The 15,340-nt window shown below is 44.3% G+C and overlaps 2 protein-coding genes across 2 annotated transcripts in view; one reads left to right on the top strand and one right to left on the bottom strand.

Annotated features, from left to right (window-relative positions):
• Nucleotides 1-798: 798 nt before the first annotated feature.
• Nucleotides 799-2,262, top strand: LOC308173481 (uncharacterized protein; the record flags this gene model as incomplete). Its single annotated transcript, XM_080548511.1, has 2 exons — nucleotides 799-1,548; nucleotides 2,233-2,262. 2 exons carry the CDS (start codon nucleotides 799-801, stop codon nucleotides 2,260-2,262), a joined length of 780 nt encoding a protein of 259 aa, XP_080404637.1.
• An 8,294-nt stretch (nucleotides 2,263-10,556) lies between these two features.
• slc6a14 (solute carrier family 6 member 14) overlaps nucleotides 10,557-15,340 on the bottom strand; it is a gene marked incomplete at both ends in the record, with an annotated part of 14,774 nt that continues 9,990 nt past the window's right edge. The window contains 7 exons of the mRNA XM_080548510.1: nucleotides 10,557-10,712; nucleotides 11,471-11,638; nucleotides 11,857-11,966; nucleotides 12,633-12,732; nucleotides 13,008-13,126; nucleotides 14,610-14,735; nucleotides 15,022-15,114. Of these exons, the coding sequence (XP_080404636.1) occupies nucleotides 10,557-10,712; nucleotides 11,471-11,638; nucleotides 11,857-11,966; nucleotides 12,633-12,732; nucleotides 13,008-13,126; nucleotides 14,610-14,735; nucleotides 15,022-15,114 (872 nt within the window). The remainder of the gene's footprint in view (nucleotides 10,713-11,470; nucleotides 11,639-11,856; nucleotides 11,967-12,632; nucleotides 12,733-13,007; nucleotides 13,127-14,609; nucleotides 14,736-15,021; nucleotides 15,115-15,340) is intronic.

The following is a 15,340-nucleotide window of genomic DNA, read 5'->3' as shown; positions in this document are numbered from 1 at the left end:
GCCAGGAGAATCTTACAGAACTTATGCAAGTCAAAAGGCAAATAATACATGCCCATACTATACAATTCATGTATGTGTGTGTTCACCTGTTAAGAGTGACAAGACCAATGTTATTACATTCATATTTACATTTTTGGCCATTTCATCCAAAGCGACTTACATTAAGTACATTTGTCTAAAGTAAGTGAATCATCTATGTATCAGTCACCATAAGAAGACATCTATGGTAGGACCCGGCAGTCACCATGCTAGAAGAATCACACCTACCGTAGCGCAGACCACCAGGCCCCCAACCACATCTTTGTACACTTCCTTTTCTACTGAGGGCAGCAACAACAGTGTCACATTCAGTTGTCAGTCAGGCACACATGTCTGTGTGTGTATGTGTGTGTGTGTGTGTGTGTGTGTGTGTGTGTGTGTGTGTGTGTGTGTCTGTGGTGTCTGTGTGTGTATGTGTGTGTGTGTCTGTGGTATGCTTGGTGTGTCTGTGTGTGTGTGTGTGTGTTTTACCTAGCCCACATCGACGTCATGATCACTTATCAACTAAGCACCATATAGTTTCCATTTAAGTTGACAGCAATGAAACACTCAGACTGTGTCTTTAGGAGTGAAGAGACCAACACTTACATTTACATCTACATGTTTGGCATTTAGCAGACGCTTTTATCCACTTCCTCTTTGTACACTTCCTTTTCTACTCAGGGCAGCAACAACAGTGTCACATTCAGTTGTCAGTCAGGCTACACAGACAGAGACAGTAGAGTTGTAAAGTAAAGTTAGAACAAAAAGTATTAGAAGATGTCTGAGGTTATCTATGCCAACCGTGACATGGATAAAAAGGTCAGGTTCGACAGAGGGGAGGTGGAGGAGAGGATCGTGGATATCTACGTCAGTGCAGATACCCTCGGACTCCATGACCCCAGCCCTGGGACAGAGGACGCTGCCCCAAGGACCGTAGCAAGTAATCAGCTGTCAGGTACGGAGACTTCAGAGAAGAGAACCTTCAGAGCTGCTGCAGTGTGTCTGGGGCTGCTGTGTGTTCTCCTACTGGCTGGGATCATAGGGCTGAGTGTCCATTTATACTCCACCAGAGACCAGTTACAGACCAGTAACAACGCTCTGACTGAAGAGAGAGACCAGTTTCAGACCAGGTACAACAACCTGACTGAAGAGAGAGACAAGTTACAGACCAGTAACAACAACCTGACTGAAGAGAGAGACGACCTTCTGAGGAAACTTTGTGAGAGAACCTGTTGTGAAGACGGATGGAGGAAGTTTGGCTCCAGCTGCTACTTCCTCTCCACTGAGACTAGTAGAACCTGGGATGAGAGCAGACAGGACTGCAGAGACAGAGAAGCAGATCTGGTGATCATCAACAGCAGAGAGGAACAGGACTTTATCATTGATTTGAATAAGAGGGTCTGGATTGGTCTGACTGACACAGAGGGGACCTGGAAATGGGTGGATGACACACCTCTGACCACAGCGTACTGGAATACCAATCAGCCAAACAGTTATTATCCGGATGAGGACTGTGTTGAGATACTGGTACATGATTATGGAAGTAGACCTAATCTATGGAATGATCGCCAATGTGCCAGCATGCAGTTCTGTATCTGTGAGAAAGTGTGTTCATAATAACAATAACAAGTTGTCATGTGTGACAGTTTCACACAACTTTGTTTCTCTCTCTGTCTCTCTTGTGGGGGGCGGGGCGCAGGGTTTCGCTAGTGTTAATATTAGGTGTATTCATTTTTAAATGATAATGTTTCAATCTGGGTTGTATGTATGCTAATGTGTTGTTTATGGTGGCTTGTTTGAGGTGGTGGTGGTAGTTTTAAAGTTTAATTTAAATATATTAATTAATATATTTCATACTAATATTAGGTGTGTAAATGTTTAGGTGTCTGGAAAAAAAGCATAAAAAGGATATTTATAATCTGTCTCGTTATTTTTCCTTTTTGTTCATAAATGATAGCTTGATATTTGCTTTTTTAAGATTTTAATACCTTTTACTTTTCATACATCTTGAATTACTTTGTAACCAAGCCGATAGAATGTGGAGTGTGATAACATGTGCCAGAATTTGTTGATTTGTGACTGGTTAAGACTCGCAAGACTTAAAAAAACAAGCCTGGACTTTCCTTTAGAGACGTTAATGGAATACCCCCCTGGTCCCCTGAAACTTGAAACTTGATTTTAATCTGTTGACCTCTCTTCTCTTTCCCCCAGCTTGTGGCATCTAGGCTTCTAGGCTTCTAGGCTGGCCCATAATGATTACAATCAGCTCCATCTTACATCTCTGGTCTGTAATCTAATGTCATGCTAATAAACACCACCTTTCAAAGCAAACTGTCGTTTCCTCAGGTTGTTCTCTTTTTACTTAATGATCTACTGTATCCATGGGTGTCACTGCTATTATATGAAGGTGGGACAGGTCCAACCCACTTTAACAAATTAGAGGCTAGTTTTCATGGGTTACTGTAGAGTACACTGGTCTATTTTATATATATATAATATAATATGTGATCTGGGGAACTTCCTCCAGATGAAATTACTAAATGTACCCATAATTTTTCTCATGCTATAGTATACAGTATATATGTATTGCCAGATAAAAGTATCAAACCGCCTGTTAAGAGTGACGAGACCAATGTTATTACATTCATATTTACATTTTTGGCAATTTTATCCAAAGCGACTTACATTAAGTACGTTTGTCTAAAGTAAGTGAATCATCTATGTATCAGTCACCATAAGAAGACATCTATGGTAGGACCCGGCAGTCACCATGCTAGAAGAATCACACCTACCGTAGCACAGACCACCAGGCCCCAACCGCATCTTTGTACACTTCCTTTTCTACTGAGGGCAGCAACAACAGTGTCACATGCAGTTGTCAGTCAGGCACACATGTGTCTGTGGTGTGTGTGTGTGTGTGTGTGTGTGTGGCATGCTTGGTGTGTGTGTGTGTGTGTGTTTTAGAGTACTCCTATCTAGCTCACATCGACGTCATGAGCACTTATCAACTAAGCACCATATAGTTTCTATTTAAGTTGACAGCAATGAAACACTCGGCAGTCTAGGACCCGGCAGTCACCATGCTAGAAGAATCACACCTATCGTAGCTCAGACCACCAGGCCCCAACCACATCTTTGTACACTTCCTTTTCTACTCAGGGCAGCAACAACAGTGTCACATTCAGTTGTCAGCCAGGCTACACAGACAGAGACAGTAGAGTTGTAAAGTTAGAACAAAAAGTATTGGAAAGATGTCTGAGGTTATCTATGCCAACTGTGACATGGATAAAAAGGTCAGGTTCGACAGAGGGGAGGTGGAGGAGAGGATCGTGGATATCTACGTCAGTGCAGACACCCTCGGACTCCATGACCCCAGCCCTGGGACAGAGGACGCTGCCCCAATGACCGTAGCAGGTGATCAGCTGTCAGGTACTGAGACTTCAGAGAAGAGACCCTTCAGAGCTGCTGCAGTGTGTCTGGGGCTGCTGTGTGTTCTCCTACTGGCTGGGATCATTGGTCTGAGTGTCCATTTATACTCCACCAGAGACCAGTTACAGACCAGTAACAACGCTCTGACTGAAGAGAGAGACCAGTTACAGACCAGGTACAACAACCTGACTGAAGAGAGAGACGACCTTCAGAGGAAACTTTGCGAGAGAACCCGTTGTGCAGACGGATGGAGGAAGTTTGGCTCCAGCTGCTACTTCCTCTCCACTGAGACTAGAAGAACCTGGGATGAGAGCAGACAGGACTGCAGAGACAGAGGAGCAGATCTGGTGGTCATCAACAGCAGAGAGGAACAGGACTTTATCAGTGATTTGAATGAGAGGGTCTGGATTGGTCTGACTGACAGAGACACAGAGGGGACCTGGAAATGGGTGGATGACACACCTCTGACCACAGCGTACTGGGATAACTATGAGCCATGGGGTTATTATCAGGATGAGCACTGTGTTGAGATATATAATTATGGAAGTAAACCTTATCTATGGAATGACCTCCAATGTGGCAGCACACTGTACTGGATCTGTGAGAAAGTTTATTCATAATAGCAATAACATTTTGTCATGTGTGACAGTTTCACACAACTTTGTTTCTCTCTCTGTCTCTCTTCTGGGGGGTGGGGCGCAGGGTTTCGCTAGTGTTAATATTAGGTGTATTCATTTTTAAATGATAATGTTTAAATCTGGGTTGTATGCTAATGTGTTGATTATGGCGGCTTGTTTGAGGTGGTGGTGGTAGTTTTAAAGTTTAATTTAAATATATTAATTAATATATTTCATACTAATATTAGGTGTGTAAATGTTTAGGTGTCTGAAAAAAAAGCATAAAAAGGGTATTTATAATCTGTCTCGTTATTTTTCCTTTTTGTTCATAAATGATAGCTTGATATTAGCTTTTTTAAAGATTTTAATACCTTTTACTTTTCATACATCTTGAATTACTTTGTAACCAAGCCGATAGAGTGTGGAGTGTGATAACATGTGCCAGAATGTGTTGATTTGTGACTGGATAAGTCTCGCAAGACTTAAAAAAAACAAGCCTGGACTTTCCTTTAGAGACGTTAATGGAATACCCCCCTGGTCCCCTGAAACTTGAAACTTGATTTTAATCTGTTGACCTCTCTTCTCTTTCCCCCAGCTTGTGGCATCTAGGCTTCTAGGCTGGCCCATAATGATTACAATCAGCTCCATCTTACATCTCTGGTCTGTAATCTAATCTCATGCTAATAAACACCACCCTTCAAAGCAAACTGTACTTTCCTCAGGTTGTTTTCTTTTTACTTAAAATGATCTACTGTATCCATGGGTGTCACTGCTATTATATGAAGGTGGGACAGGTCCAACCCACTTTAAAAAAATTAGAGGCTAGTTTTCATGGGTTACTGTAGAGTACACTGGTCTATTTTATATATACTGTATATATAATATAATATGTGATCTGGGGAACTTCCTCCGGATGAAATTACTAAATGTACCCATCATTTTTCTCATGCTATACAGTATATATGTATTGCCAGATAAAAGTATCAAACCGCCTGTTAAGAGTGACGAGACCAATGTTATTACATTCATATTTACATTTTTGGCAATTTTATCCAAAGCGACTTACATTAAGTACATTTGTCTAAAGTAAGTGAATCATCTATGTATCAGTCACCATAAGAAGACATCTATGGTAGGACCCGGCAGTCACCATGCTAGAAGAATCACACCTACCGTAGCGCAGACCACCAGGCCCCAACCGCATCTTTGTACACTTCCTTTTCTACTCAGGGCAGCAACAACAGTGTCACATTCAGTTGTCAGTCAGGCACACATGTGTCTGTGGTGTGTGTGTGTGTGTGTGTGTGTGTGTGTGTGTGTGTGTGTGTGTGTGTGTCTGTGGTGTGTCTGTGTGTGTGTGTGTGTGTGTCTGTGTGTGTGTGTCTGTGTGTGTGTGTGTGTGTGTGTGTGTGTCTGTGGCATGCTTGGTGTGTGTGTGTGTGTGTGTGTGTGTGTGTGTGTGTGTCTGTGGTGTCTGTGTGTGTATTGGTGTGTGTGTCTGTGTGTTTTAGAGTACTCCTACCTAGCCCACATCGACGTCATGATCACTTATCAACTAAGCACCACATAGTTTCCATTTAAGTTGACAGCAATGAAACACTCAGACTGTGTCTTTAGGAGTGAAGAGACCAACACTTACATTTACATCTACATGTTTGGCATTTAGCAGACGCTTTTATCCACTTCCTCTTTGTACACTTCCTTTTCTACTCAGGGCAGCAACAACAGTGTCACATTCAGTTGTCAGTCAGGCTACACAGACAGAGACAGTAGAGTTGTAAAGTAAAGTTAGAACAAAAAGTATTAGAAGATGTCTGAGGTTATCTATGCCAACCGTGACATGGATAAAAAGGTCAGGTTCGACAGAGGGGAGGTGGAGGAGAGGATCGTGGATATCTACGTCAGTGCAGATACCCTCGGACTCCATGACCCGGTCCCCAGCCCTGGGACAGAGGACGCTGCCCCAAGGACCGTAGCAAGTAATCAGCTGTCAGGTACGGAGACCTCAGAGAAGAGACCCTTCAGAGCTGCTGCAGTGTGTCTGGGGCTGCTGTGTGTTCTCCTACTGGCTGGGATCATAGGGCTGAGTGTCTATTTATACTCCACCAGAGACCAGTTACAGACCAGTAACAACGCCCTGACTGAAGAGAGAGACCAGTTACAGACCAGGTACAACAACCTGACTGAAGAGAGAGACGACCTTCAGAGGAAACTTTGTGAGAGAACCTGTTGTGAAGACGGATGGAGGAAGTTTGGCTCCAGCTGCTACTTCCTCTCCACTGAGACTAGTAGAACCTGGGAGGAGAGCAGACAGGACTGCAGAGACAGAGGAGCAGACCTGGTGGTCATCAACAGCAGAGAGGAACAGGACTTTATCATTGATTTGAATAAGAGGGTCTGGATTGGTCTGGCTGACAGAGACACAGAGGGGACCTGGAAATGGGTGGATGACACACCTCTGACCACAGCGTACTGGAATACCAATGAGCCAAACGGTTATTATCGGGATGAGCACTGTGTTGAGATATATAATTATGGAAGTAAACCTAATCTATGGAATGACCTCCTATGTGGCAGCACACTGTACTGGATCTGTGAGAAAGTGTATTCATAATAACAATATCATTTTGTCATGTGTGACAGTTTCACACAACTTTGTTTCTCTCTCTGTCTCTCTTGTGGGGGGTGGGGCGCAGGGTTTTGCTAGTGTTAATATTAGGTGTATTCATTTTTAAATGATAATGTTTCAATCTGGGTTGTATGCTAATGTGTTGTTTATGGTGGCTTGTTTGAGGTGGTGGTGGTAGTTTTAAAGTTTAATTTAAATATATTAATTAATATATTTCATACTAATATTAGGTTGTGTAAATGTTTAGGTGTCTGAAAAAAAGCATAAAAAGGGTATTTATAATCTGTCTCGTTATTTTTCCTTTTTGTTCATAAATGATAGCTTGATATTTGCTTTTTTAAGATTTTAATACCTTTGACTTTTCATACATCTTGAATTACTTTGTAACCAAGCCGATAGAGTGTGGAGTGTGATAACACGTGCCAGAATTTGTTGATTTGTGACTGGATAAGACTCACAAGACTTAAAAAACAAGCCTGGACTTTCCTTTAGAGACGTTAATGGAATACCCCCCTGGTCCCCTGACACTTGAAACTTGATTTTAATCTGTTGACCTCTTCTCTTTCCCCCAGCTTGTGGCATCTAGGCTTCTAGGCTTCTAGGCTGACCCATAATGATTACAATCAGCTCCATCTTACATCTCTGGTCTGTAATCTAATCTCATGCTAATAAACACCACCCTTCAAAGCAAACTGTAGTTTCCTCAGGTTGTGTTCTTTTTACTTAATGATCTACTGTATCCATGGGTGTCGCTGCTATTATATGAAGGTGGGACGGGTCCAACCCACTTTAAAAATTAGAGGCTAGTTTTCATGGGTTACTGTAGAGTACACTGGTCTATTTTATATATATATGTGATCTGGGGAACTTCCTCCGGATGAAATTACTAAATGTACCCATCATCTTTCTCATGCTATACAGTATATATGTATTGCCAGATAAAAGTATCAAACCGCCTGTTAAGAGTGACGAGACCGATATTATTACATTCATATTTACATTTTTGGCAATTTTATCCAAAGCGACTTACATTAAGTACATTTGTCTAAAGTAAGTGAATCATCTATGTATCAGTCGTCATAGGAAGACATCTATGGTAGGACCCGGCAGTCACCATGCTAGAAGAATCACACCTACCGTAGCACAGACCACCAGGCCCCAACCGCATCTTTGTACACTTCCTTTTCTACTGAGGGCAGCAACAACAGTGTCACATGCAGTTGTCAGTCAGGCACACATGTGTCTGTGGTGTGTGTGTGTGTGTGTGGCATGCTTGGTGTGTGTGTGTGTGTGTGTTTTAGAGTACTCCTATCTAGCTCACATCGACGTCATGAGCACTTATCAACTAAGCACCATATAGTTTCTATTTAAGTTGACAGCAATGAAACACTCGGCAGTCTAGGACCCGGCAGTCACAATGCTAGAAGAATCACACCTATCGTAGCTCAGACCACCAGGCCCCAACCACATCTTTGTACACTTCCTTTTCTACTGAGGGCAGCAACAACAGTGTCACATTCAGTTGTCAGTCAGGCTACACAGACAGAGACAGTAGAGTTGTAAAGTTAGAACAAAAAGTATTGGAAAGATGTCTGAGGTTATCTATGCCAACTGTGACATGGATAAAAAGGTCAGGTTCGACAGAGGGGAGGTGGAGGAGAGGATCGTGGATATCTACGTCAGTGCAGACACCCTCGGACTCCATGACCCCAGCCCTGGGACAGAGGACGCTGCCCCAATGACCGTAGCAGGTGATCAGCTGTCAGGTACTGAGACTTCAGAGAAGAGACCCTTCAGAGCTGCTGCAGTGTGTCTGGGGCTGCTGTGTGTTCTCCTACTGGCTGGGATCATAGGTCTGAGTGTCCATTTATACTCCACCAGAGACCAGTTACAGACCAGTAACAACGCTCTGACTGAAGAGAGAGACCAGTTACAGACCAGGTACAACAACCTGACTGAAGAGAGAGACCAGTTACAGACCAGGTACAACAACCTGACTGAAGAGAGAGACGACCTTCAGAGGAAACTTTGTGAGAGAACCCGTTGTGCAGACGGATGGAGGAGGTTTGACTGCAGCTGCTACTTCCTCTCCACTGAGACTGAAACCTGGAATGAGAGCAGACAGGACTGCAGAGACAGAGGAGCAGACCTGGTGGTCATCAACAGCAGAGAGGAACAGGACTTTATCATTGATTTGAAAGAGAGGGCCTGGATTGGTCTGACTGACAGAGACACAGAGGGGACCTGGAAATGGGTGGATGACACACCTCTGACCACAGCGTACTGGAGTAACAATGAGCCAAACAATGGCGGAGGGGATGAGGACTGTGTTGAGATACATAATGATCAATGGAATGATCTCCAATGTGGCAGCACACTGTACTGGATCTGTGAGAAAGTGTATTCATAATAGCAATAACATGTTGTCATGTGTGACAGTTTCACACAACTTTGTTTTTCTCTGTCTGTCTCTCTAATAATAATAAATAATCATCATATAATCATAATTCATTGTATTTATGTAGCGCTTGTCCGGGGCTCAAAGACGCATGTTTAATACCTGTCTCTTGGTTACTGCAATGACTGTGTCTGCGGCTGGGGGAGGGGGTGCGAGGTGGAGGGGGGGAGGGGGTGCGAGGTGGAGGGGGGGAGGGTGTGCGAGGTGGAGGGGGGGAGGGGGTGCGAGGTGGAGGGGGGGAGGGGGTGTGAGGTGGAGGGGGGGGGGGGGTGCGAGGTGGGGGGAGGGGGTGCGAGGTGGAGGGGGGGAGGGGGTGCGAGGTGGAGGGGGGGAGGGGGTGCGAGGTGGAGGGGGGGAGGGGGTGCGAGGTGGAGGGGGGGAGGGGGTGCGAGGTGGGGGGGAGGGTGTGCGAGGTGGAGGGGGGGGGGGTGCGAGGTGGGGGGGAGGGTGTGCGAGGTGGAGGGGGGAGGGGGTGCGAGGTGGAGGGGGGGAGGGTGTGCGAGGTGGAGGGGGGGAGGGGGTGCGAGGTAGAATACACAGACCAGAGGGGTAGAAACAAGTCCTTTATTGCAGTAAAACTTACACAGACTCTCAGGAGCCATGGAAGCCTGGACCCATGCTATTCATCACCAGATGACAGATGACAGACTCATCATTAAAATATCAAAACATTAATTATATTAAAACAGACAAGCTCACAGTGCAAAGTATGATTAAATCACTCATCTCTGCTGCAATCAGACAGGAGTAAAAAGCCTGAAAGAGGCTATTATCATCATTATTATCATCATCATCATCATCATCACCAGGATGGTGGCAACAGGAACAAAGGGGCTAACGAACCCCGTGCTCTCCAAGGGACATTCTAAATCAGAAGAATGTACAGTGCTCCGATTCTATTCGGTTGTTAAGTCTGACGTCACGCGTGACGTTTAGCAATTTCCGGGTCCAAATAAAAGATTCCCCGCACCAGAGTACCACTCTACTAAAGCGGTAGAATGACAGTTCAATCGTTTTTTAGACTCAGATCTATTCATACAACAAGGGACACAGCACTTTCCTGTTTTTCCCATATTGTCAGCGTCTTTGAGCCTCGGAAAAACGCTATACAAATATAATGAATTATTACTATTACTGCGGCATTTCGAAGAGAGCGCCTCAGCCAACGTTGGACCCGGAAACACGTCAAGACTTAACAACCGAATTCCAGTGTTCATTGGTCATAAATAATCCTAAAATAAGCTAAAAGTGTTTGCTATGAAAGTACATCAGAGATAACAAAAAAATAAATAAAAACAACTAAGCGTGCACCTCCAAACTCACTCTCTCCCACTCTCACACACTGACATATAAAACTGTATAAAAATGATATTATAATATTACATATTTCTCTCACACACACTCAACACATCTTGTTGGAGATGACGTAAACATTGGGATCTGGCAGGTGCACAGAGTTCTCCCGGTAGTGTGCTTGTCTGTCTGCGTAACGCTGCCCCCGGTGGACCTCCAGGTAAGGGCGCCAGTCCTCGGCAGGGGAGCACAGTGTCTTGAGGCGCTGCAGAGACAGACAGACAGGCCAGAGGACATGAAGACACACCTCAAATGACAGATCTCTAATGTATAATGTACTGATATTGTGACCGAAGCAACATGCGTCTTAATATGGCGGCCCATTACTTTTGGTCTCTGCCAAACACGCACCACACACACACACACTAGGGATGCTCCGATCTGGATTTTTGGGGCCGATACCGATCACCGATTTTTTTCCTCAAGATCAACCGATACCGATTTTTTTTAAAATACATAACTGTAGGCCTACTGACTGGATAGCCTACATATTTTTTGCTTTTTAGACAAAAGTTTTGATCCATTAGGCACCAAGCAAACGCAGACCCATTTTTATGGCATAGTAAAGGTCTGGCCTATCACCCAGTTAGGGCCTGAAGCCCAAGTCAGTCGATATGGCTGTATAAAAGACATCATAAACGTGGCCTTCATGGTTTACATACTGTTACGTCCTCCTATGTTTTCTGTTCAGTTATCTGTCTTCCCCAGGGGGAAAAAAAAAAAAAAAAAAAAAAAAAAAACGGTTTTTGCGATCGGCCATTTTTGCCGATCACCGATCGAGTCATTTGGAGTGAAATCGGTGGCCGATAAATCGGAGCATCCCTAACACACACCTCATCTCTATGTCTTTAATGTACCTGTTACCACCTGTAACACACACACACCACACACACACACACACACACACGCACACACACGCACACATACACATGGGCGCACACACACACACACACACACACACACCTGCCAGGGGTTCCCCTCTGCTCTGACCAGTTTGTACACAGCTATGATGGGGATCCAGCTGAGGCAGAAGGCGGTCATACACCAGCCCAGGGCCACGCCCCAGGGGGGGAACGGGACGTTGCCATAGGAGGGGGGGGTGTAGGTCACCACGGACCACACCAGGATCACCTACAGCATACACACAGAGAGAGAGGGTGAGAGGGTTAGAGAGAGAGAGGGTTGGGGAGAGGGTTAGAGAGAGAGAGGGTTGGGGAGAGGGTTAGAGAGAGAGAGAGATTGATAGAGGGTTAGAGAGAGAGATAGATTGATAGAGAGGGTTAGAGAGAGAGAGATAGATAGATAGAGAGGGTTAGAGAGAGAGAGAGATAGATAGAGATATGACTCACAAGGATGACGGTGGGAGAGATGAAGAACCAGCAGGCTCTCCACCACAGCCAGAACCAGGCGGTCCGAGTACCTATCATCATCTCTATGTCCTTAATGTACCTGTTACCACCTGGAAAAAAAAAAGTTTCAGAATAAAAGTCAGAAAAAAAAAAGATTCAGAATAAAAGTCAGAAAAAAAAGTTTCAGAATAAAAGTCAGAAAAAAAAGTTTCAGAATAAAAGTCTGATTATTTTTCTTTCAGAATAAAAGTCTGGGGGAAAAAAGTTTCAGAATAAATGTCTGAAAAACACCTCTGCAGGTACTCATCCATGTTAGGAGCTCTGCATGGTGAGTTTTCAAGGTGATTTCAAGACTTCAAAACAGTTGAGAATGAAATTAACATTATTTGTTCTCCCTTAACCTGCCGTGTGGATAATACACCCAGCGACGTTCAGCTCGAACTCATTGACCTGCAGTCTGATGCACTACTGGCAGAGCACTTTAAGTCAGTATCACTGCTGGACTTTTACTCTTCTCTCAAAGAGGAGAACTTTCCACACATGAGGAGGCATGCTCAGAGGATGCTAGTTCTCTTTGGATCTACCTACACATGTGAACAAACATTCTCAGTGATGAAGTTCAACAAATACAGATCCTCTCTCACTGATGATCACCTGTCAGCTGTCCTTCACATCTCCACCTCAGACATTCAACCAGACTTCAGTGCACTTGTTCAAGCCCAAGGCAGACTGGACTTTTCTCGCTGAACACAAAAAACACACACACACACACTTACCATATATGTAGCAGAGGCCAATAAGTTCCAGGAAAGCAGCGATCAACAGAACCCACCCAGTACAGAACTCGTCCATCAGAGTCACCCAGTATATCCCTGCCTAGAGAGAGAGAGAGAGAGAGAGAGAGAGAGAGAGAGAGAGACAGACAGACAGACAGACATACAGAGAGAGAGAGACAGAGAGAGAGACAGCCAGAGAGAGAGAGAGACAGAGAGAGACAGACAGACAGAGAGAGCCAGAGACAGTGAGAGAGAGCCAGAGAGAGAGAGAGAGAGACAGGGAGAGAAAGTTGAGCAGCCTAACAAGGTAAATGTTGACAAAATGGCCGACAGCAACAGCAGAGGAGCTGACATACACATCTAAGGGGCGCCTACCTGAGTGACACAGGGCAGGCCGAGCAGGAAGAGGACGACACAGGTTGCCACGGAGATGAGGGAGCGTTTTGATTGGAAGGTTTTGGGGAAGGCGTCCTGCAGGCAGGTGGAAATCACCTCTGAGGACGAGATCGCAATACATAAAAAAAGATTAAAAAATAAAAAAAGTTGCTGTGTGCTGTTAAAGCGTGTTAAATGATGATGTGGCTCTGGATAGGAGAGTAGACGCAAGCATGTCTGCTACAGCAGGTGTGTGTTTGACTCCCAAGAGGTGGGCTGACAGGATGAAATGTGACAGCAGCTTGTGACCTTAGAACCTTATATATATATATATATTTTTTTTTTTTACATAATCTGACCCATTAGGTGTTTATTAATGCCTGTGTGGTGTTATTTTTAAAGTGTTGACCTTTTTTAGTTAGTAATTCATAAAATACAAAGGTTCCATCTCACAAAACATAATGGAATGTAAAAGCTGTGACGCTCAATATCTCTGAACTGCCCTAAACGGAGATAGAACCTTATCATTCTAAACGGAGATAGAACCTTATCATTCTAAACGGAGATAGAACCTTATCATTCTAAACGGAGATAGAACCTTCTCATTCTAAACTCACGAGCTGGTGAAAGCGGGAACAAGACTTTTATTCTGAAAATGTTTAATAAAATGTCAACGTTGTTGAAAATCTATGACACACTCGCTAGTCAAGCCAAAATATTGCAGACTCTCCTCTCTCTGTGAAGAAGGAGTCACAGACAGACAGACTTTACGATACTTTAACATTTTTGGCATTTAGCAGACGCCTTTATCCAAAGTGGCTTAAACAAATACATTTGTCAAAGTAAGTGAATCATCTGTCCATCAGTCATCACAAGAACAAGTCATCTATGCTAGGGCCAGTGGCCATCTAGAATAGCATATATTTTTTTAAATTTACAGTAGAGACACTGTACACAGAGGTAGAGGGGATGAAGAGGTCTTAGGAGGGACAATTAACACTAGAACAGCCATGGTGGGGTCACGGTGACCCTGTGAGTCAAAATAAAAAGTATACCTTTGCACTAGATCAAATTTCAGGCCCCTCCTTTCAAGACCTTTCCTAGATATGTGCGTTCTACCACCCAGTATCCTTGCGTTTTCAAAATCCCATCAGGATAAACTAGTATAAAGCTATTTTGCAGCTATTTTTTCTGTGTAGGAGGCAGGCTAATTTACAAGAAGCACCCCTCGAGTGATCTTTGTGTGTAAGTAGCAGATTTCCATTCTAAAGAGGGTCTATCAGACTAATATTAACTGTAATGGCTGTCCTAGTGTTAAGGTGTAGCCTGAAGAGATGGGTGTCTGCTCCAACCTTCCCTGTTGGCTGCTTACTGTCCCATGCATGCCTGATGACTTCCTGTGTCTGTCCAAATTTGCATACTGTATGTATGCTATTTTTTAATTATTTTAGTGTGCTTTTGTTGTGCTTAATGTTTATGTGGATGTGTGACGCTGTCCTTTTAACTTTTAACTGATGCTGTGACTGTATGTAAGTGGAGGAGGTGTTGGAGCCTGCCTTGGTTAAATAAAGGTTAAATATAAAATAAAAACGTCAGACTCACCTATCCCTGCAAACTGGGAGTCCAGGCCGAGGGTGAGGAGCATGAAGAAGAACAAGATGGACCAGAGAGGAGAGACGGGCAGCTTGGAGAGGGCGTCTGGGTACGCAATGAACGCCAGCCCAAAACCTACCAGGCACACACACACACACACACACACACACACACACACACACAGAGAGACTGGAAGTTAACACAATACACACAAACACGCGCACACGCGCACACACACACACGAGAGTTGGGTGGTTTGGCTTTTTTCTTTTTCTTCACCAGTGGTATTAATCCAGGGTGATCACACACAAACAAAGACATACACAATACAAGTAGTTTTATACAAGTATAAAACACACACACACACACACACAAAGAGAACACACAAGGGGGGTAATTCCATCCAGGCGGGGCTGCTGACCTGCTTGGGCGACCTCTGACACGGGCTTCTTATAGACGAAAGCCATGTGACCCAGGATGGAGAAGATGGCGAAGCCGGCAAACACACTGGTGGCTGGGAGAGAGATGGAGGAGGACATGTTATATATTGCAAACACACTGAGAGAGAGATGGAGGAGGACATGTTATATACTGCAAACACACTGGGAGAGACATGGAGGAGGACATGTTATATACTGCTAACACACTGGGAGAGAGATGGAGGAGGACATGTTATATACTGCAAACACACTGGGAGGGAGATGGAGGAGGTCCGGACATGTTACAGTACCACTCCAGGG

The sequence above is a fragment of the Nansenia antarctica genome, assembly GCF_963989245.1.
Source record: "Nansenia antarctica genome assembly, chromosome: 18".
Taxonomy (NCBI): domain Eukaryota; kingdom Metazoa; phylum Chordata; class Actinopteri; order Argentiniformes; family Microstomatidae; genus Nansenia; species Nansenia antarctica.
Note: the sequence above shows the minus strand (reverse complement) of the source record. Positions and strands in the feature narration are given on the sequence as shown.